The sequence below is a fragment of the Habropoda laboriosa genome, unplaced genomic scaffold (genome assembly GCF_001263275.1).
Source record: "Habropoda laboriosa isolate 0110345459 unplaced genomic scaffold, ASM126327v1 scaffold28, whole genome shotgun sequence".
Taxonomy (NCBI): Eukaryota; Metazoa; Arthropoda; class Insecta; order Hymenoptera; family Apidae; genus Habropoda; species Habropoda laboriosa.
In genome coordinates, this window is record NW_017100174.1 from 572580 (window position 1) to 594646 (window position 22067).

The window sequence follows — 22067 nt, forward strand, 5'->3', positions numbered from 1 at the left end:
AAATGAATGTTTTAAATTTCACTAAAATTAATTTTGTTATAATTAATTAAAAACTAATATTTAATTGGACGTTTATTCATTTGCTGTTGCAGCGTGTGCTCGCAAAGTTCCGTGCGGGAGGGAGTAGGTGAGACTTGGCGACGGGTAGGAGGGGTGTTCTCGGACACCAAAAGCTGGGGCACCCTGACGAGGAGGTCCTGGAGGAGGAGGTGGCTCGTAGGAGAGAGGAAAGAAAGGAGGTGACCATCCACCCCACATGGACGCCACCCCCAAAGGACCCTCCGTACCCCCCACACCGGATATCCTGTTACCATTATTTAGCCGCAGAATATCCAACCTGAACGTAAGGGCGCCATTCATTGTCCTGCATCCTCGTCAACGTTCCCGTCGAATATCGGGACGTACCTCGCCGCTTGATGCTCCTCGTACGACGGAAACGACCACCTACGCGTCATCGTTATCTTACACGTGCCTCAATTTCTCTCGTATTTTTCATCGTAAATTGAAACAATTCCCGATTCTACAATATCACCACGTACACGGTGATATTGGTGAACCGGTTCGTTCGCGAAAAAAGAACGATCTAAAGAACTACACAGGAACAACAACAACGTCGTCGATACTGACATCGAGAAACGCCAGTCGTTCCTGGTGTCCATTGACGAGGACCATCGTTCGAACAAGAACAACAACAGCATCAAAAAGAAGAATAGACGTACCAACGTACGCAGGAATAATATTCTCAACGTACGGTGGCAGCAAGTCCTTTTTTACCCACACTTTTACACCACGGCGGTCGTGCCGTAAATTTGATGCATTTTTTACGACACCGGTCGTTGCGAATCGTCGCCGAGCCGGGAAAGTACTTTTAAGAGGAGTCACCTTCCACGCGAAACATATCCACAGACTACTACTCCGTCCAAAAGCGCCTAACTACGAGCTGCAGCCTAATAGACCACGCAAACAATGTCGCGCAGTGCTGCCACGCGTCCTATGCAAGGTGAGTAGTACTCATTAAATTGATTACCGATGCACTTCTGTGAACGGAGAACCGTCAGGTAACTCTCCGACGCCGGCTGATGTAATCTTATTATGATCGGTTCGTTTATATTCGATCAATGATTCTCATTTTAAACTATGTTTTATCGTATGTAAGTCGAGAAACGTATCTTGAATACGAGTACTAAGATGTGTACGCTTAACCCGTGATTTATGCGGTTGGTTAGTACATACCTCGTAAATCGAGATTATCTTTTTATGAAAAATGACAAGTACACAACATATTTCTTTCTGTTTAATAACTCCACACTATCGCGGGTAAACAATGAGAAAATTGTGCAAAACTGAAGTAAATTAAACTTTGTCACATATTTGTAGGTTAAACAGAGAAACTGTGCGTAGTTTGAAGGTTAAGTGTACATGGAACATATGTTTTTATTAATAAATTTCTCCTGACACAATCTCATTGTCGTTTAAAGTTTACCCAATGATAATTAACTCCCTCTATGGAACATGCTCGATATCTGAATGGCATCGCGATCAACGAAAACATTGGGCGGCATGAATTTTCACGACTTAACTTCCTAACACGTGTTCGAATTCCGAAGGTTTACTCTTTCTGACAATCGCTAACGTAGCAATCCTCTTTACCCCCGAATGGTGGATGTTTCCCTGCAATACACGTTGCGGTGGTTGTTGCCTTGAAATTTCACGGCACCACCGGCGAGGTGACTCGTGGCGCCGTCAAGGGACGACGCCTCGAAGTCTCTCGACGATCATCGAACAATACCTCGTTCGACGACTCGGCTCTTCGTCGTGCTGTTCGAAGTGTAAAGCACGCTGTCGTGCAACGGCACCCTCGTGCAGTGCGTGAGAAATGTGATATAGATATACGCGGCAGTGCGACTTGCGAGATCACAGATCGTTTTCCGTACACGGTTACGCGTAATCTCGCGCTCAGAGGTGTCAGATGTAATGGTTATGGTGACGGCAGTGATGACAGTGGCAGAAAACATAGAATGCCGGTGTCGAAGTTCCACAATCGGTCGAAACGATAGACGGTGCCCGCCCAACATGCACCGCTTCATCGGTTTCCCGTGAAAATCGTCAAATATACACCGAGCTTGCCAGTGTCGTGTATCTCTCAATCGTCTACTAGGTTGCTGTCATCGACGACATTGTGCGGCACTCTGGTTCTGTGTGTGTGGATTTATATCTTCTCAGTTCGCTCCCATATTTCAAGAGAAGCATCTTTCATCGAACGTATTGATTAGCGTGGAAAGCGTTTCGAACGTTTTTAACGTGCGTGAAGCGAGTGTGAACGGTTTCTAGTTACGAGATTTACGTTAAACGGCCTCGATACGCTCGCTTACCAACGACGATCGTTATAACGACGTCGCCCTCGTCGACGCGGGCGCTTCGACCGCCCGTACCCTTGCACTGACAGCGAAAACAACGAGGTAACCTGATTCCCTTTAAAAGAAAACGAAGGTGGTACGATGCCGTAGAAAAGGATCATCTATATGTCTATTAATGTCGATAGAAGGAAATTAGGAGACGATATTATTGCGCATTTAGAGAATTATCGTTTATCCTACGAAACGACCAGGAATCGATACGATCAAACGTTATATGTCGATGACATTTAGTTACCAGATGCAGAGCCGGTAATCGGTCAGAATGATCAACGATACGAGACATCTGATAAGTACGAACGCTTACGTGAACATATGTCTATGAAACATTACTCGGTAGTCGTTTAGTAAATGTCCGCAGAAATATCATTTGCCTACCTGTTAGGATTGTCGAGCTCGTTGACAGATATTATATTTTAATTCGTATTGCGTTCTCTCCCTGTATCCGTTCGTACAATAAAAAAAAAAAAAAGAGCTTTTCCATAGACAATGATATTCGCTCGAACGGTTGCCTATTTATCGTCTATAGTCGTGCATTTAGAACACGGTCAGACGCGCGTTATTAAATTCTTTTCAAACGAGGTTAGTTGTCCATCTATTTTAGCATTTTATTAATGGTGTAATACAAAAGAAATGAAATGGGTGTAACGGACACTTGGGGATTGCCTCTCGAGCACCTTTGACGCTAGAGACGGCGCCCATTTAGCAATTTCCTAGGCAAATGTAAATCTACCCGTAAATGACTTCCTTGCGGTCGGTGTCAATGATTGTTACTGATATTCTTACTTTCTTATTATCCCCCATAACATGTTGAAATTATAGTCGCGAAAAATACGAGGATATTAAATTACATTTATTTTAAACATTTAAAAATTCCAATTGAAAAATACATTTTGCCAATATTTCGTCAGAAAATGAAGTATTAAGCATTTTTAATTACCTACGATCATGAAAATAGTCGAAAAATAGTTACAAATTCAATGCTTTGACAATACAGCAAACACTTTTTTACTACGTAAAAATACCCAATTTGAAATATCTCGAAATGAAACGTACATGACTTTAGTCACTTTTATTATAATTAGCACATGCGTATTTACAAATCCAAAAATTAGAACTTAAAAAACCTAGATTTTTAATCACGGTTAATGATAGTCGTAAATCGAATGCTAAACGCTTTAGCCCCATGAAGCACTTTCTTAATTGGTTGGTAATCGTTTTTCCTTCACGGATTTGAAGAAATTGAGTCATTACGGGGCGTTCAGCCCCAGGAAGCCGACATAGCTTTCCCTGCCTTGAAATATCGAAGTGGAACGCCACGAACGTTAGGGACGTCACGAAGAATAAATATTTCGTGCAATGTTATTAATTTACCTTGCGTATCCATTTCCATAAATGAATAGATGCCCGATGATAAACAAACTGGCACAACGTGACCGCTACACGCCATGATAGACTTAAAGAGCGTGAAAAAAATTATCTCAATCGTCCAAGTGTGCAATTTTAAGTGTCAATATCACAGAAATGAATATAATCTTTTATTTCAACTGTTATCTAATGAAATTTCCTCAAGAAATATAAAAAATGTGTTTTCATAACATTTAATTATATTTTTATCAATCTGATAATTACGTGATATTTTAACAATAACCGCGCACAAGTTGAAACAAACATCCCGTCGCGAAGGACTCGTTTGTACTTTTATGTATGTTTTCTTGTCGTTTCTTGTTTCAAGACTCGCTAAACTAGTTACAAGCGTTTGCAGCGCCGCGTGCACGTTAAATTCCGTTAAAATTTCTCTCATATACCAATGAGAAAAACTCACGGTTTGTGTAACCTCTTACGTTCGTCATTGGGATTGTGACCCCTTTTGTTTTCTGTCGCCCGATTCTTTGAGACTTTCCAAACACGACGCAACGTCTGCAGGTTCCCATTCTCATTAACATTTGACATTCCTTTTCGCCTGCAAAGGGGAAAAAGAAACTTTTTTTTTCCTTTCTATTTTCCTTGAGTCATCCACAAAAAAGAAACGGACATCGAGATCTTTATACCCTGCAGTCGCGACGTTGCAATTAAACGGATATTTCTCGTTGACATCGATAACTCGAACTGACTGGATCAGCGCCAACTATCGGATTTAAGACCGGCTGCTCCTAAGGTAAAACGTAAAAAGTTTGCAAATGGTGTTCGCCTCATCTTAGGGATGGCCTTTAGCGACGTTATCTTACATGCAGCCTGAAACGAGAATTATATAACAATTGTATAGGGTTGGAAAAGTCTTATGTTTCCAAGAGTCGATCGAACCGGCAAATATGACGTATTATTGGTTCTTCGTAATCGAAAGACTGCCAGGATAAATTAAATTTTCTTTTTCTTTTCATATATGTGTTGCACTGTTGGTAAAAAGTTTACTATACGTCACACACATTTCACGGATACTACTTAAAGCAAGAAGAAACTTGCAATTGGAATAACTTTTATGTTAATTGTTTTAGGATATAAGTATTTTAATTTTTTTTTTGTAAAAGATAAAAAATTACTTCGACTACTGTGCCCAAAACTTTCTTACGACAGTATATATGGTAAAAAGGTATCGAAGAAACTGTACCGTTATTCGGTGTTTCTTTTTTCGTTCGTTTTTAATGTAAATAGGTTTACGGGTGGCGCGGACACGATTTCTCATTTTTCCAAAACCAATTTACAATCTGCCGGAGAGAGTCCTCTCGAACTCGGGTTTATTTCTGAAGCGAAATAACGTAATAGAAAAAGGGCGTGGAAACGCGATATCCTGGGTTTTCCATTATCATTGAAGCAGTGAGAGACTATATATTTCAGGCAAATTTCAAGTGAATTGTGAAGAATCTCATTGCAGGTTTCGGTTGTGTTGTGTCGTAATTAATAGACGCTTGGTTAGGTACGATTTCAGTTAGAAATTTTTTTTAAAATTTTATACGTCTGTTAAAGTATAATTCATTCGATCTGCAGTATATTAACAACACATCGTACTAATGCGTCTCGTTTATTGAATTAATACCTCCATACGTTAAAAATAGAACATGGCGTTTTAAAAATGTTCGCCTAGCCTATGGCTGCTACCACGCAACAAGTAAAAGCAAAAAAAAAAATGACTTTTCATCCTATACACGACATACACACGAATACGAAAAGAAAGGAACGATAAAAGATTCGTGGAACGGTCGGTTGCCCCAAGCGTGTGGAACCCCATCATGTGTACATTTGTTTTTGCATCACTACATCGAGATTGCGCTTCGATTTCGTGCGGGCGAATATATCGAACGCATCCAGTACCAAGGAGAATTTCGAGGACAATCAGTTTACTGTTCGTATCGAAAGGTGGCGTAGCATAAAATCACATTAAGAAATCTTATAGTCGATCTGATTCACAGCCTTCGAAGGATATCAACACGAATTAAATACTAGCGAAGCGTTTCGGTGCGTGCGCCTACACGCGTTGTCCGATTTATTGTTCGGTAAACTATGCGCATGCGTACAACATCGAAATAGTTTCTCAGTGCTTCTACGTATAGAATAAATTTCGTGATGTACAAGTTAGCTATGTTATTACCGTAAAGACATTTTTCCTGAAAGCGTCAACAGAACAATTCTCACTGCCATTTGAGAACCACTGCGCCTTACGTAAGAGCCATTATCGTAGCTCACGTCTTAGGAGATCGGCTAGCGACGGCGGTCTTGCTCTTTTCTGCCATGGATTCCCTGGAAATCCCTGTATAGATCTAGACGCACCAAGAACCGCTAATATTTTCAGCAAGTACACATATACCGGATATTTTCGTTCATAGACGCCGAAAGCGGCTGGTCAAATGCGCGCTGACATCATTCGTGCATGCGGAATCAAGGACAAGCAAAGAAAACGTCGCTTTCGAAGTATTCGCTCTCGCGTGCTCCCTCTATCAACGGGGGGCATTGTTGGACTGGACCTTCTCCTTCTTCTTTCCTGTTTCTCCGTGCGTCTTTTTCAACCGGGGAAATCTTATCTGTCGAGTAGAAGTGCACATACATTTTCGTTATTTACCGTGCGGTGTATCGTAGCGCTCTGCACCTTTTATGTCATCGGGAATGACTGTGCAATTGAGACGTGCACGCAAGACCGTTCGAGACGGAAATTCATTTTCCGAGACACGCGAGTGTGTACCTCGATACACCTGATTTATTTCTTGCGTCATTTGGATAATAGTTCTTTTTTACCGAGCAAGTAAAGATCTTCGTCATTGGTTTACGTCATTTTGCAATCAGGTTTCTCGGGATATATTTTTGTAGGAGATCAGAGATTTCGAAATAAATTTTCTATAGCTATAAATATAATCGTTGGAATTTCTACAACTTGTATATTTCGAAGATTTTTAATTTTTATTTTCCATAGGTAAATGCGATATTGTTTGAATTAACAATAATGTGTGCAAAGATTTATATTTTTGGTAGTCCAATACCATGTTGTTGATAACAAGTTTCAAGAATAGGTTACCGTGGTCCCATTCATGTATATGTACTTATGTTAGAAAACAATGTTCCGTTTAATTTTCTCTATTAACGTCGAAGTCTGAAATTTCCTGATAATAAATTAAATATATCGATCCCTTGTAACTGAGCGATGTACCCACATGTCATGCAACAAGTACAAAATTTATACGTAACCGCACACACAAGTACGACGCAACGTCTTCGTGCATACGTGTGTAGTACCTGCGTTCCCTATTCATTTTCCATATAAAGTTAACGATTTAATCGAGAAACAATTTCTCGAGATAATTGCATCACTTGTCTTCTAGTAATTAACTAAATATTTTATCTACGAACTAAATCCTAATCTGAAGAGTAGGATACGTTAACTATGTCCAACATCGTTTCGAGTACAAGCGACTATCCTCTTCTAACCTAAATTTCCCGAGAATCAATCATGACAGGGAACGGAAAAGGAACGTCATGCTACTCTTATTTTCGAATGTATTTTTAAACAGGAATAAAAGTAAATTCGTCCGTCCCAGGTTAATGTGCTAATAACGCGCCTGTTTTTTGAAACGAGAATAACATGATATTTCTGACTTGTGCTTCATCGACGTATCACCAGACGATCGAGCAATTCGATCTTTTTAACGTTAACGGTATACAACATCGTTTTCTAATTTCCACCCACGTATCGACATTAAAGACACCTTACGAGTGAACGGAAAAGTAAATGAATCCTTGCATATGCACGCAGGATCACGTGACAGGAACGATTTCTTTACAGAAACCCCCTTGAACCACATAGGAAGCCCGCGGTGACCGCTAGGGACCTCTCGAAACTCGCGCCTTCTTACAGTGCCCCCTTCAACGATCTGAAATGTTACGAGCTTTCGTCTCAAAAACATTGCCTCGGTACTGTCACGTGACACCAGTCCAAAACGCTCGTCTCCCTCTCCTTGCTTCTGTAGAAGTAAACAACAGGAACGCGGAATCACGCTGCGACCCCGTAAACAACGGTTATAACCAATCTGGCCAACTTCTCGCAGATTAATTACCACCATCGTGCGAAACGCAAACATACGTGGAATAAGACGATCGAATTTTTCGATATCGTTTTCGTTCGAAAGTTATTTGACAGCGAACACCGAGATTCTTTCGAGGGAAAAGAGGAAAGAAAATAATTACATGGTATCGCTGGGAGAAAAATGTCGATTAAACGACGTGACCACCGGATGATTAGTGGAAACGCCATAATAAATAGGTATCGTGATTCAACGAAGACGAAGTTAACGGGCTAATGCCGTCCTGCACCTGCAATGATTCGCGAGGACGAAGAAGAGGAGGGATCCAGGTGGAAATATGTAAGAGGCGAGGCGGACAACGTCTCGTCGGCACGGCTAAAGTGCCACGAGGAAGAAGAGGTTGGCCTTATAGAAGGTTTATAGTTTGCGTAGGATAGACGATGAGCGTCGAGGTTGACACGCTGGAACTCGAGGTCTTCGAGGTGAGTCCTCCAATCCTCTCGAGGACACGACGAACGGAAGTCGCGCGATGACTTCGGCAAGAATACCGGGGAAAAAATGCTTGCCGGAAGTCGGAACTAATTAGTGTGAGGGCGCTGGTAGAGCGTATGCTAGTCTTTGGTAATACAATGAAATGATCGTTATTTTATATACATATACATATTCCAATTACATGATCGTCGTGTGACACGTTTTCCCCATTGAAATCAGCACTTGCTTTATATTGATTAAATATTAAAAATAGCATAATCGAGCATAACGATGGAAATTAATTTTGTATAAATATCGTAATGTGCTTTTGGGGTTGTATCGTATGCTTCATTTCGTTTGTATTATATATCAGCCATGTGTATTATACAGAATTTTTCGTATTCGAATATATGTTGCTATTATTAATTGATAAAACCAGCGTAATGTAATTTTTAAGAAGTAGTTAAAAGTTGAGCTTTCTTGGTCGTTAAAAGCTTGTATGTTTTTTGAACATCTTCATTGGATTTCCGTTCGCTGGCTCTCGTGTGCCGTTTGGCGATCAATGCACTTCTTACGTGGTTCCCTAACGTGTATCAAGTTACCCCATAAAATTAGAAACACTGCAACTAAACCTCCCAACTGCGTTTCTCTCTGATCTTACGAATTACGATTTAATTACGAATATGTCTGATTCGATTTTTTTTCATTTGATTTTTTTTTTTTTTTTACATTAAAAGCAAAATTTTTTTTAATGTCAAAAAAGTATTCTACGACGTTTCATTCAGCTTCGAAGAATCTCATTGTGTATCATAAATTTGATAGGAGTCTTTGAAATGTAAGCATTGCACACTGTCTCTGTGTTATACCGTATGCAGCAGTAAGTGTTTACGTATCCCGATACTGAGGAAGTCCCATAAATTTCCGTCGTCTTACGGGTGTTTATGTATCTAACACATTGCGCGAATGCGTATTTGCCTCGTACGCAGTTTTCAGAAGAAAAATACAGGAAAGAGAATAAAGTGACTCGTAAGTGTACACAAATCCTATCGCCAATAGCAAATGAGAAAAGGGAAAGGATGTGTGTAATGGCGATGCATTGCAACTTCTAAAATTATTTCATGGATAGTGATTTTATTGACACACTTGAAGACATTGCGTTTGCTTTACCGTTGAATAAGACATTTTAATACTGAATTCGTTATTAATATAAAATACGAACTCAGAACATCAGATATAATAATTAAAATGAAAAGAGAGGAGTACATTATATAGAAGTATGTATGTGAAACGTACAACGGTTCGCTTAGACATATATTAACCCGCAGTCGGTATATGATGCAGTCTACCGTAGATATGTGCATGAAGTCTGTTTTCTTTTTCTACTTTTTTTTTCTTTCTTTAACGGACGGAATAATATTTCGGAATAAGGTCATTTTGTTATTCCTTTTTGCTGGTGCAGAAGGAAACAAGTTCGATGGAAAAAATTGGAGTGCTTTTATGAAACCAACGGTTTACGAAAATATTTTTTTTTTTATGTTTCTTTTTACTGACCAAAATCGATAATTTTTTTTTTATGTAAAATGGTACTTTATTCTTGCAAAAAAATATTAAGGTATAAATATTTTGTAAATTTAGCAGTTTTTCGTTCGTACGAAAGTCCAAGAAAGAATTGAGCGTTCTATTTTTAACTATCTTGTATATTTTTTAATTGGACCATCTGTTCTTGTTACTTCTTAATAAGCACAATGAACGAAATAATTGCCAGCATAGTGGTCAAATTTGTTTCACGCAGCCCTAATAATTTGACCGATAAATATATGTCAATGCGACCATGTGCGCCAACCATACATAGCACAACGTTCAAGGTAATCGTCGGAATCCGATTAATGAAGGTACAAATTGCTGCGCCAGTGGAATCCTTACGTGGCACCGTACAATTTTCCAAATTTAAAAACAGATCGAACGAAGGAAATTTAAACGCCTCTTCTAAAATCGATTAAACTTTAAAATTAAATTTTTATTTGAAACGATTAATTAAAGTCATCTGTAGGTTATGTAAAAATTGTGAGAAAATACACTTTAAAGTGAAAAATAGGTGTGTCGGTAAAGCGTCAGTTAGTTAAACCGAAGGTCCCGAGTTCAAATCTTCGTTGTATCGCGGATGGCTTTTTCATCGTTTATTCCCCCATTAATTTTTCACGCAAGTTAATCTTGTTGCATATGAATATGACCATTATATGTAACATAAACCAGCTTGCAAGAATAAACATTTGAGGGATTTGAACGTCTTGATCATTATTATACAAGATAGTTAAGCATACCTCGAACAATTTTTTAATTGGATTACATGCTGGTAGTACAAGTCGATTCAGAGATTTATTACCATTCACAAGTACTGTGTTTCAACATTATCGTATACACTTTTAATGTGTTTCACGACTTATAAATTTCTATTACCATAAAAAAAAAAAATGATTTAACTCGAGGGAGAGAGAGAGTAAAAGCAACGTAAAAATAGTAATTTGAAATTTGAACATTTATATTTATACTGGTAAAAAATACTCGTAGGATAATTTCGACACATTAAAATTCAGCAGATTTTACCACACGTGCAACTACTATACAGGTTAAATCAGAAATATTACTGTGTCAAGTACACAATAGATCCACGATATTTACCATATTAAAAGCACGCGACTAATGGCTTCGACGGTACGCGTATAGATCGATTTAAACTCTGATCATTCTGTAGGACTACACTCCAACGAAAATCAGTTACCTCCGCTTTAAACGAAAATTCTGCCCATCTATAAATTTGAACCTACTAACCTCGATATTAGATCTCGAAACTGTATACACTAGATTTTGATCAATCTTCGACCTACATCAAATTTACATTAAAAATTACACTTATTATCACCGAAATAACCCTCTTTCTACGTCAATTATCGTTAACATACAAATTTTTTAAATTTTTATAGTGCAATTATAGATTTTTATTTGATCTCCAGGCGATTACGTTCAAATTGGCATTTATTTTTACCGACCGTAGGTATATATAGACTTCAATCCCTTTAAGATATAAAGACGTCCAGAAATCCGATTCCCTAATCGTCTTAAGCGGAGATTAAGAGGGGTGAAACGATGTCGTGGCAACGTATGAAATACGTACATATATCTTAACGGTGTATAATAATTCTCGATAAATGGCGTTAAGCACAGCGACTCGAACGGGCCTGTATAACACAATAAAGATCCGTTATAGCCACTCAACTTTACGGTCATCTGCGTATCGCGGCTTTATTGCAGACGCCGGAAAAGTCTGTCGACTTGTTTCACACACTGTCCGTGACACATTTTTGCGCGCGACCAAGCCAGAGCCATTCTACTATCCCGCACTTTTGAACCAGTTTTCAAATGCGACGCTTTCTGGAGCATCGACGCCGATATTTAATCATTTTTCTATACCCGTTGCACGAACACGACGTGCACCACTGGCCAGACAGAGGCTACTATACGGAAAGTGGAAAGTATCGATAATTTCTTACATGTGAAACAGACACGTACTTACTCATCGCGAATACGGACTGGTTCGATTCAGACAGAAGCACATGCTTTTCTTCTAGATTGTTTCCACTTGAAAGAGGCGTTATATCATTCTTTCATCAATTGAATCATAAGTGAATCATATTAATAAATTCCTTGGTGCAAAAGAAACGTAGGCGTTTTGGCTAAATTTTCGAACCGAATTAGAAATTTTGCTTTGCAAATATTAATCTAAAAATATCATTATCTCCGTTTCTTTGCGTTTTCGTAATTAAATATTTTTCTCAAATTTTTGTTAAAATTATTAATTTTTTTGTCATACGGAACAGTATTTTTATAGATAAATATTTTTCTCAAATTTTTGTCAAAATTATTAATTTTTTTGTTTTTTCACATATATATTTTACGCTTTTTAGGAATATTCGACGATATTTAACATACATTTTCCCATTGTCCTCGGAGATTTCATGAAATTTTCGAGATAGCGTTTCCCAGAGCGGCGATAGGGATTTAAATCGATCCTCTATCCGGTCGCGATCGAGAAAACGAATTCTCGAAAAGGACGCGTTCAGAAAACGCTAAATCCTCTTTGTACCCGGCATTTCTGCCTCTGGTTTCCTTTCGACAGAATAGATCTCCTGGTAGCCTGTGCATCGTCAGCTTGTTTTCCTTTCTCTTCGCCGCTGGGCAAACATCAGGGGAAAATAGAAATCGCTACCATTTAATGATTCACCACGAATACTGTTCGATTACTCTTGTTTAAATCTATTTAAATCCCTATTGAACTCTATTCCACTGAGATTCGATCCTTACGGGCGCGATGGCTTCCTCTTTGAATCGTCGCTCAGACGGAGAATACCGATTCCTTCTAATCGCTCCAAGGTATAAACTGGTTTAAAAGTGAACGATGAATATTCATGATCTATAATTATACCTTTTCCGCTCTTGCTCAACGCTTAGACGCTCTTACGTTTTACGGCACAGAGATGACAACTCTTTTTTGGACTGAATTCAAATTTAGAGAACGTTTCTAATTGTCACTTCTTCTTTTTCTCCTCTCTTCGTACTTTATAAACAAGAAGAAAGATTAATATCGGAATCGAACGAAAAGATCGATCGAAATAACTATCGTCGTAAAATAGGTGAAAATTAAAAAAGAAACTACTGTAAAATAATTCCTATTGAAAAAATAAAAGTACACAACTATCTTTGCCAGTCACATTTCGTACACACCGAAAAGGTTAAACTCGTACATGAATCTATAGATGAAACTTATCCGCATTACCCGCGGCACGTTCGCGTCAAAAGAGTCTAGAAAGAGGGTTAAGAATCGAGAAAAAGAGAGAGAGAGAGAGAGAACAAGAGTAGAAACAAAAAGAAAAACGACGAAATAGAGAGAAAGAAAAAAATAAAAGAAACAAGCACACAGGGAGCCACGAAAAAGGTGCATCGGGGTGTCCTCGACCAATCGTTAACGCCTCCACGGCGAAGCGTGTAACGCAATGCTGTCGTGTGACAATCAAGGTGAAGGACTGCGACGAGGCCGACAAAGTCTCGGTGGCGTGCACGACCACGAAATCGGACGTGGAAGATTGCCGGAAGGGATCGACGACCGCCACGTCTGTTTGCAACGACGAGGAGAACTCCGGTACTAGACGGAAGAAGAAGAAACGTCGAAAAATTCGGAAGAAGCAACATTTACAGCTGCAACAGCTGTCGCATGACCCGTCTATCGACAGCCAGCAGCAAGTGCACACGGTGGTGAATCTACCCTCGTCCTCGGACGAAGTCGAGGCAGTCGGCGAATGTTCAAAGAGGGACTCGTCCAGCAGCCTGGGTGGCACGAGCAGGCACAACACCCTTCGCGAATCGTTGCTCACCGTGTTGGGTAAATTGGTGATCTGGAAGGGCACCAGGTATCGCTCGACCACCGCTGCGTCCTCTTCATCCTCGGCGCCGCCGAATTCGCCGCCCGCTACCGAGTGCATCGGTCGTAGCACTTCCTTCTTTTCCAGCGGTGAGTCCCTCACAATTCGAGAATTTTCCATTTTTTCGACGATGGATGTAACATGCTTTCGAACGAGATGAGATTACTTGCAGCTCTTGAGATGATTTTTGTTACGATGGAGGTTATGTTAGGTTAGATTTTTTTCTTTTTTTAGATGATTGTTATAATGGAGGTTATGTTAGATTAGATTTTTTTCTTTTTTTAGATGATTCTTATAGTGGGAGTTATGTTAGGTTAGATTTCTTTTTAGGTTAATTAAGATTTTTTTGAGTTTCAACCCTACGCAGGCAAACATTTTTTTTACACCCGGTAGACAAGATGGGTCGTTTAGATCTAGGTCTAATTTTTTTACTGTTCTAGGCTTTAGAAAAATGTGAAAAAATTCTGAGACACTTATAAAAGACTCTACTACATTATAGAATCATTCGTTAAGTCACCTTTTTCAATAAAAATGAAAATTCGTTTCGAAGAAAAAATAGAAGAGTGAAATTTCGCTTGGGCCATTAATGACCCAGATTGCACGAAACATTTCTGAAGAAATTTTGCACTAACCTTTAACACTCGGCGGGCACTTTACGAGAACGCACCGTGAAAAATTTGAAAAATTAAATGCTTATAATTGTAACGGATTGTGACCTTATTTTGTAACAATAAAATCTATATTTTCAATAAATATCATTTGTTACTCTTTTTTGCGTTTATTTCAACATTATATGTTCATTTGTTAATAAGTCTTAATATTGCTCCGAGTTGCTGGTATTTATAGCCATAAAATACACCGAGTGTTAAAGGTTAACACGTTCGCTGCCACCGACGCAGCATATGCGGTCCAGAATGCGGCCCAGCGTGCTATCGATTTTCCGGTGGCAGTGGACGTGTTGAATTAATAAGGTACAGTAAAGAAAGGAATAGGTTTTCATCTGTAAAAACGTGTGTGAAATACAATTCGGTGAAAGATAGTAGATCTACTCGATCAATTGATAATGGGTTTGAAAGAGTAAAATTAGCAAGTATCGGACAGAAAGGTAGTTCTTTTAAAAGGAATCACTTCAGTTGAAAGTTTAAATTAAGATCCACGAATTCTCTATGAAGGTGTTATAGCTAAAAGCTTATTTGATCACGATATTATCCTATAATCGGATTTGTGATTCGACGTGTTAATTTTCATTGGCGTTGTAGAGTCACCAATAATGTCGTCGTGCAGATGATTGGATTTTTAATATTCTACACTCTCGAACGAGTGTAATGTAAAATATCTCGTTGAAAATTAAAGCGTTTAACTGACGTTTAACGTGTTAATCAATTCGTAACATTTTCTGTTAAAATCGTTCCAAGGCGTTAAATCTGAATTTTGTTGCGCATTTTTAAACAACCATTTTGAGGTTATGTTAGTTCTGTGTCTTATTTGATCGGAAAATTTCGAGAATATACACATGTACGTACATATAAAACATCTCTAAATTGGAAATATAATTGAAAGGGTGATTCTGCATGGAAAAATAAGTGGAAAATGTGAAGTAACATTTTCTCGGGCGAAGTTTTGTTTTCGAGTAAATCGATGTTGGAAACACATTCGAGTACGCGTGCACTTAAACGTGGCCTGACCTACGCTTCGATTTAATGGGCATCGCTGCAGACTGCCTGTATTTCTGTTCCTGTTTATCATATTAGACAATGAAAGATCAATAATGAAACAAAAGGGTCCTTTTCGTGGAAACATTGTGCTTTATTAACGAGAAAAATTATTGAAAATATTTCCCGAGTGAAAAATTCATTATTACTAATAAATTTTACGTACCGAGTATTCTATTCTGCGAACATATTCAATGACATTTCGAACATTAATTCACTGGAAAACCGTGTTTTACACGAAGAAAAATGTTACGGTACATATTCCACCTATTTTTCTCATCCAGAATCAATCTTTTTTCTGAATTATACCGTCCATACGACGACACACCATGCAGACGTCGCGAATATAGGTTATGGAAGTATTGGAAATTCTGTTCTCCTACGTATGGCAGAGTGAAATGTACGTGTTATGTAATTGGTAGAATGAGGTCATTATTGTGACTGCGGTAAAACGTAGAGTAGAATACCGTACACTTTATGTAAATATTTTAAGCTGTATTGCCCTTTCTTTTTTCTTAGAAAATATTGAGACTTTGCCAGCATTATGATTGACATCACGAAGGAAAACACTTCGCGGTACATGTTCATATTAAAAACCTGCATTGTGAGAATATCAAATATATCATCCCTTACATTGTACACAATAAAATAGTATAAAGTATTTCTCGCTTGTCTGATAAAACAAAGTCATTGCTTTTTCGATAAAAAAAAAAAAAGAGAGAATAGTACAGAATATACACTTTGTCTAAATATTGATGTAGCGATAATGCACTAATCTAGATGCAGTTATCAATATGTCCTCAGACCTCTGACGAAGCCATGAACCATGACAAAACATTATTTTCTACAATAAATAAGCTTTACTGCTAAAAAACCTTATTAAAAAAAAAATAGAAATATATATAAATTCCAAAAATGGAAATTCTGCATTATGAAATTAGTATTTCAATCAAATAGTACTTTTTTACTACTTTCATTAGTACTTTTAGTAAAGATATTGCCCAAAGCACCTTGTAATACGCCAGAGGAAATTATTGTTTGTACAAAGGGTAGTATTAAACTCATGTCGTCGCGTTGTGAAAGCTTACATCGGTATTACAATCGAATTACGTAGGTGGTTGTACAAAGTAGGAACATTTGTACATTTTATCGTCAATTTCGACGAAACTGTTACGATAATGTATTAGCGTTAGGGGCGGGGGAGAGAAAGAAACAAAAAGAACTGTTGCACATTACTCAGTCCCAGTTGTCCCTACATAATCTTGTAATCCATTTTGTTTGGAAAATGCAATCCCGTGATTCCTGAACGCAGTTGACCAACGTTCCGCGTCTGTATCACAGTAAATGAGTTCGCATTACTCGTCTCGATTCAACGTTTCGTTTATTTAATTTTAATTATGCCGTTATATACTCGCGGCAGATTCCTGTATTTTGTTGACCGTTCGGCCGCCTGTCTTCAAGTACGTGTGAACTGCATTTGCGCAACAAAGTTGTGTTGCAGAAACGTAATTATTGTAAATTCCATTTCCTCAATTATCATTTTACTCCCGCTTTTCTGTATTACAGCATCGAAATACTACACGGAGGAACGTAAGATTCTTATCGGGAGTTTGAAATTTACTTATTCTTTGTAATCATTCAATTTTTCTCACCGCTAAAGACACTAATGAGGCATTGACAAAATTTCTATACGCAAAATGTTTAATGAATGAAGAAAAATATAAATTTACTCGAAAAGCATTGTTTTTTCACGAGGGTGTGGATACATTCTATAGTTCTCTTTCGAAGATTAATTCAGAAATCATTTGTTATTGTTTCTTTCATTCATTACGGTTGTACAATAGTGCGAAACACACGATTGTTATTTAGTTTGGCGGTGCAGAAAGGCTCATTCAGTAACTTCCTTCGTGTGTAATACTTACTTGGAACTTCCGCTATCTTTTGTACGTTTGTCCTAGTCACGTTTCAATAGAAAATTCTACCTGTTAACATTAACGAACAATATACCACAATTCGCTGAATTAAGAAGAGATGATTAAATTTACATTTAAAAAAAGAAAAGGAAAAACTGTAATAAACTCATTTGTTACTATTGTACAAGAAGAAGAAGAAGGGAAGAAAAAAACGTGTTAGAGAATAACGTTTAATGAGAATCATTGATTTTCTCCATGTATAAAGAGCCACATTGCAATATCCTTATAATTATCGCAATTCAATATCGTTTCTTTTTTTCTCTCTTTCAGAAACGGAGAGGAGAATTCGCGCCAATAATCGCGAGTTTAACTCACAGTTTAATTATGCGGTAAGATCGTGATACGGTTCTGCAATTCCTAATTTTTTTTTTCTTTTTTCCCTCTCCATTCTGCGACGCAATAATTAATACCACGAAGAAGTGTCTCCGATAACGACGGGACGCGTTTCACTTTTTTATTTCCTTTGCAGAACAACTACATCAAGACGTCCAAGTATTCGGTTCTGACGTTCCTACCATTAAATTTGTTCGAGCAATTTCAGCGGCTCGCTAACTTTTACTTCCTATGCCTGCTGGTGCTTCAGATCATCCCTGCTATCTCCTCCTTGACCCCCATCACTACAGCCATACCCCTTATAGGGGTGCTCATGCTCACTGCCGTCAAAGATGCCTACGACGATTTCGTAAGTTGCGCCGAACCTGTGAAATACGCCCGCTCGCCAAAGAAAATTGCGAGACCTTAAGGAGAAATCGTATAAATGTGAAATTTACGTATGCTGTTTGGGGTTTTGAAAGGGAGACGCGATTAAAGTTTGGTTAAAAATGGTCTTATTTACTTTAATAAAGGTCTTACTTATTAAAGTTATTAATTTACTGAAATTTATTTATTTCGAACTTGAGTATTATTTATTAAAAGAAGTCTAATTTATTTAAAAAAGGTCATTTTTCCTCAGAGTACCCCGAAAAACATAATTTCCAGATTTGTGCAACCCCAATTTCTAGATAATTGCAACTGTTTTGGCGAACGGTGTATTTTGCGTGAAATAACGATTGAAATACGTATACTTTTAAAAAAAGTTTAACGCGTGAAGAATTTTTAATAATTTTTCATTATTTCTTTTTTAGCAACGGCACAGCAGCGATTCGCAAGTGAACAATCGAAAGTCACAAACGTTGCGAGGTACTAGTCTTCGTGAGGAAAAATGGTCACAAGTGCAAGTAGGCGATGTAATTAGAATGGAGAATGATCAATTCGTTGCAGCCGACGTCCTTCTTTTATCTACTAGTGAGCCAAATGGTCTTTGTTATATCGAAACCGCAGAATTAGATGGGTTAGTACACCTTTTTTATCCACTCTTTTGAAGAAAAACAAAAATAATAGAATGACAACGATGTTTATTTTTAGGGAGACGAATTTGAAGTGTAGGCAGTGTTTAGCTGAGACTGCCGAGATGATGGATAACCACGAATTGATCGGTCAATTTGACGGGGAAATTGTTTGTGAAACTCCTAATAATTTGTTAAATAAATTTGATGGTACTCTTACGTGGAAAGCACGGAAGTGAGTGTACCCTTCTCTTTCGCTTCTTCTTTATAATTAAAACGATATTTATTACCTTTAAAAAATGAAAGATACAAAATCATGTAAATTAAAACATTTTTTTCTCTCGTATGCATAATTAACAGATACCCATTGGACAACGACAAAATTATATTACGAGGTTGCGTGCTCAGAAACACGCAGTGGTGCTATGGTGTGGTCATCTTTGCAGGCAAGGATACCAAATTGATGCAAAACTCAGGGAAGACCAAATTTAAGAGGACCTCTATAGATAGGCTGCTGAATCTTCTCATCATCGGGATAGTGTTCTTTTTACTTTCTATGTGTTTGTTCTGTATGATCGGCTGTGGTATTTGGGAGAGCCTTGTCGGCCGTTATTTCCAAGTGTATCTACCTTGGGACTCGTTGGTGCCTAGCGAGCCTATGGGTGGTGCCACAGTGATCGCTCTGCTTGTGTTCTTTTCTTATGCTATCGTATTGAACACAGTGGTGCCAATCAGTTTATATGTGAGTGTCGAAGTTATCAGATTCGTTCAATCGTTTTTGATCAACTGGGACGAAGAGATGTACTATGCACCTACGAACACCCATGCTAAAGCAAGGACTACTACATTAAACGAAGAGTTGGGACAGATAGAATATATATTTTCCGATAAAACCGGAACATTGACACAGAATATCATGACTTTTAACAAGTGTTCTGTGGCAGGAAAATGTTATGGGGACGTTATCGATGAAGTTACCGGTGAAGTCGTCGATTTAAGTGAGGTGAGTCTGTTTATCTTTCTATCCGTAACCAGACTCGATGCGGAATGATGGGGTACGTTTCTAATAGATTGTTTGTTATATAACAAAGTCGATCGTCTTTTTTCTAGCTTTTAATGTTTTGTAAATGTACACCAGTTTTACTTCTAAGTTGAACATTTTGTTATCGTTGCAACGAGACGCATTGTGATTACAATATTCTTCACTGCATCGATGTGATTTGATTTTCTTTTTCTCTCCATCATGTACACGTTTTTTACATCGAGAAATACAGATGATTTGTTGATTTAGACAGACAAGTTTGTTTTTTCAAAGAAAAGAGAAAGAAAGAAATGTTTTACTTGAGTTCGAACTTTTTGTGGTATTATACTCTTAAGTCACGAATAATTATGTTCAATAAATTGAAATCATCAAGCATTGAAATTTTCATATATCAGTTTCATTCGTTTCACGCTTTTGTTATCAAGAAAGAATATCTTTGTTTTAAAACTTCAATGCTATAAAATAAAGATATAATCTAACAATACTTTTAAGGATTTAACTGGAAATGAAAATCGCATTTGTTTCATTTCTTTTGTAGGATTAATTGTTCGCAAGTAAATAAATGTGGTTAGTTTAGTCATATTCTTTTCTTGGTAACAAAATAGAAACAATAGTATCATTTCACAGTTGGCCATATTTTGCATAAGTTTTCATGTACATCACTTAGCATGTGTGTGCTGCATGTAGACGGACAAAGCTGCCCGAACACCTACGATGCGATGGAAAAATGGACAAGAATTTGTTCAAGTTTATTATACATCGATAAGTGGTCCAAACGTACGTCTACTGGAACATATGGACAGGATATCCAATATAATTGCAGAGCCAGGCACCAATGGCAGTCCGATGATTCCACATAAACTTTCAGTACGCATGTTAATAATTAATGCACCTCTTCCACAAACGAAGAAAATTCTGCGCGCGTTACTTTGCCTATCTTACTCTGTTATTGTCCTGCTTGTACGTTACTGCTATTGTAAACGTTTAAATATTACACATTATATGGGTACTATCAGCTGTACAAGGTTTAACATTTTGCTTTTTTCAAACATATAATAGTTATCTATACTATTGCTTTCAAACATTCTTCCTACATTGCTCAATACATTTAGACGCATGCTGCATAGTATTTCATATGTTTTTCGAACAAAATAGACTCCAGCACGTTCAAACTGCTTAAACCTTGAACACTAATTTTCACAATGCTTTAAGGAATTATAAAATTATAACATCTCATATGTGCCTGCTGACTTACAACAAATCTATTTATATGGAGGCAAGGTATTTACCTTAATTTCTAGTACTTTCACTTCCACATACTGTCTCTTTGAGCGTCATACTAACACGTTGCATGTTACCAAGGAGTCGTTTCTAACGATTACTTAATATACACTTACAGACAATGCCACCATTGGATTTCTCGTTTAACAAGGATTACGAACCGGAGTTCAAGTTCTACGATTCTGCGTTGCTCGAAGCTGTAAGGCGGAATAACGAAGATGTTCATAGTTTCTTTCGATTGTTGGCACTTTGTCACACGGTTATGCCAGAAGAAAAAAATGGCAAGCTGGAGTATCAAGCGCAGTCACCGGATGAGGCTGCCCTTGTATCTGCCGCTAGAAACTTTGGTTTTGTATTCAAAGAAAGATCTCCGAATAGTATAACGATCGAAGTTATGGGGAAACGCGAAGTATATGAGCTGCTTTGCATTCTGGATTTTAATAATGTTAGAAAAAGAATGTCTGTAATTTTGAGGAAGGACGGGCATCTTCGGCTGTATTGTAAAGGAGCGGACAACGTTATCTACGAACGATTAAAAAAGGGTAGTGACGACATCATGGCGACAACATTGGAACATCTTAATAAATTCGCGGGTGAGGGCTTAAGAACATTGTGCCTTTCGGTCAGAGATCTGGATGAGCAATTTTTCAACGATTGGAAACAACGTCATCAAGAAGCTGCCATGAGTCAAGAGAATAGGGATGATAAGCTAGATGCTATTTACGAAGAGATAGAGAAAGATATGACTTTATTGGGCGCTACTGCCATTGAAGATAAGTTGCAAGATGGTGTACCTCAAACTATTGCTAATTTAAGTCTTGCTGGTATCAAGATCTGGGTATTGACTGGTGACAAACAAGGTAAAAGA

At 38.0% G+C, this 22067-nt stretch overlaps 1 protein-coding gene across 1 annotated transcript in view; it reads left to right on the forward strand.

Moving 5' to 3' along the window:
- Positions 1-22067, forward strand: part of LOC108578783 (phospholipid-transporting ATPase ID) — a 41439-nt gene that overhangs the window by 15857 nt on the left and 3515 nt on the right. The window contains exons 2-8 of the mRNA XM_017942178.1: positions 93-1000; positions 17822-17880; positions 18021-18233; positions 18676-18881; positions 18956-19111; positions 19237-19879; positions 21318-22059. Of these exons, the coding sequence (XP_017797667.1) occupies positions 967-1000; positions 17822-17880; positions 18021-18233; positions 18676-18881; positions 18956-19111; positions 19237-19879; positions 21318-22059 (2053 nt within the window). The 5' untranslated portion in view covers positions 93-966. The remainder of the gene's footprint in view (positions 1-92; positions 1001-17821; positions 17881-18020; positions 18234-18675; positions 18882-18955; positions 19112-19236; positions 19880-21317; positions 22060-22067) is intronic.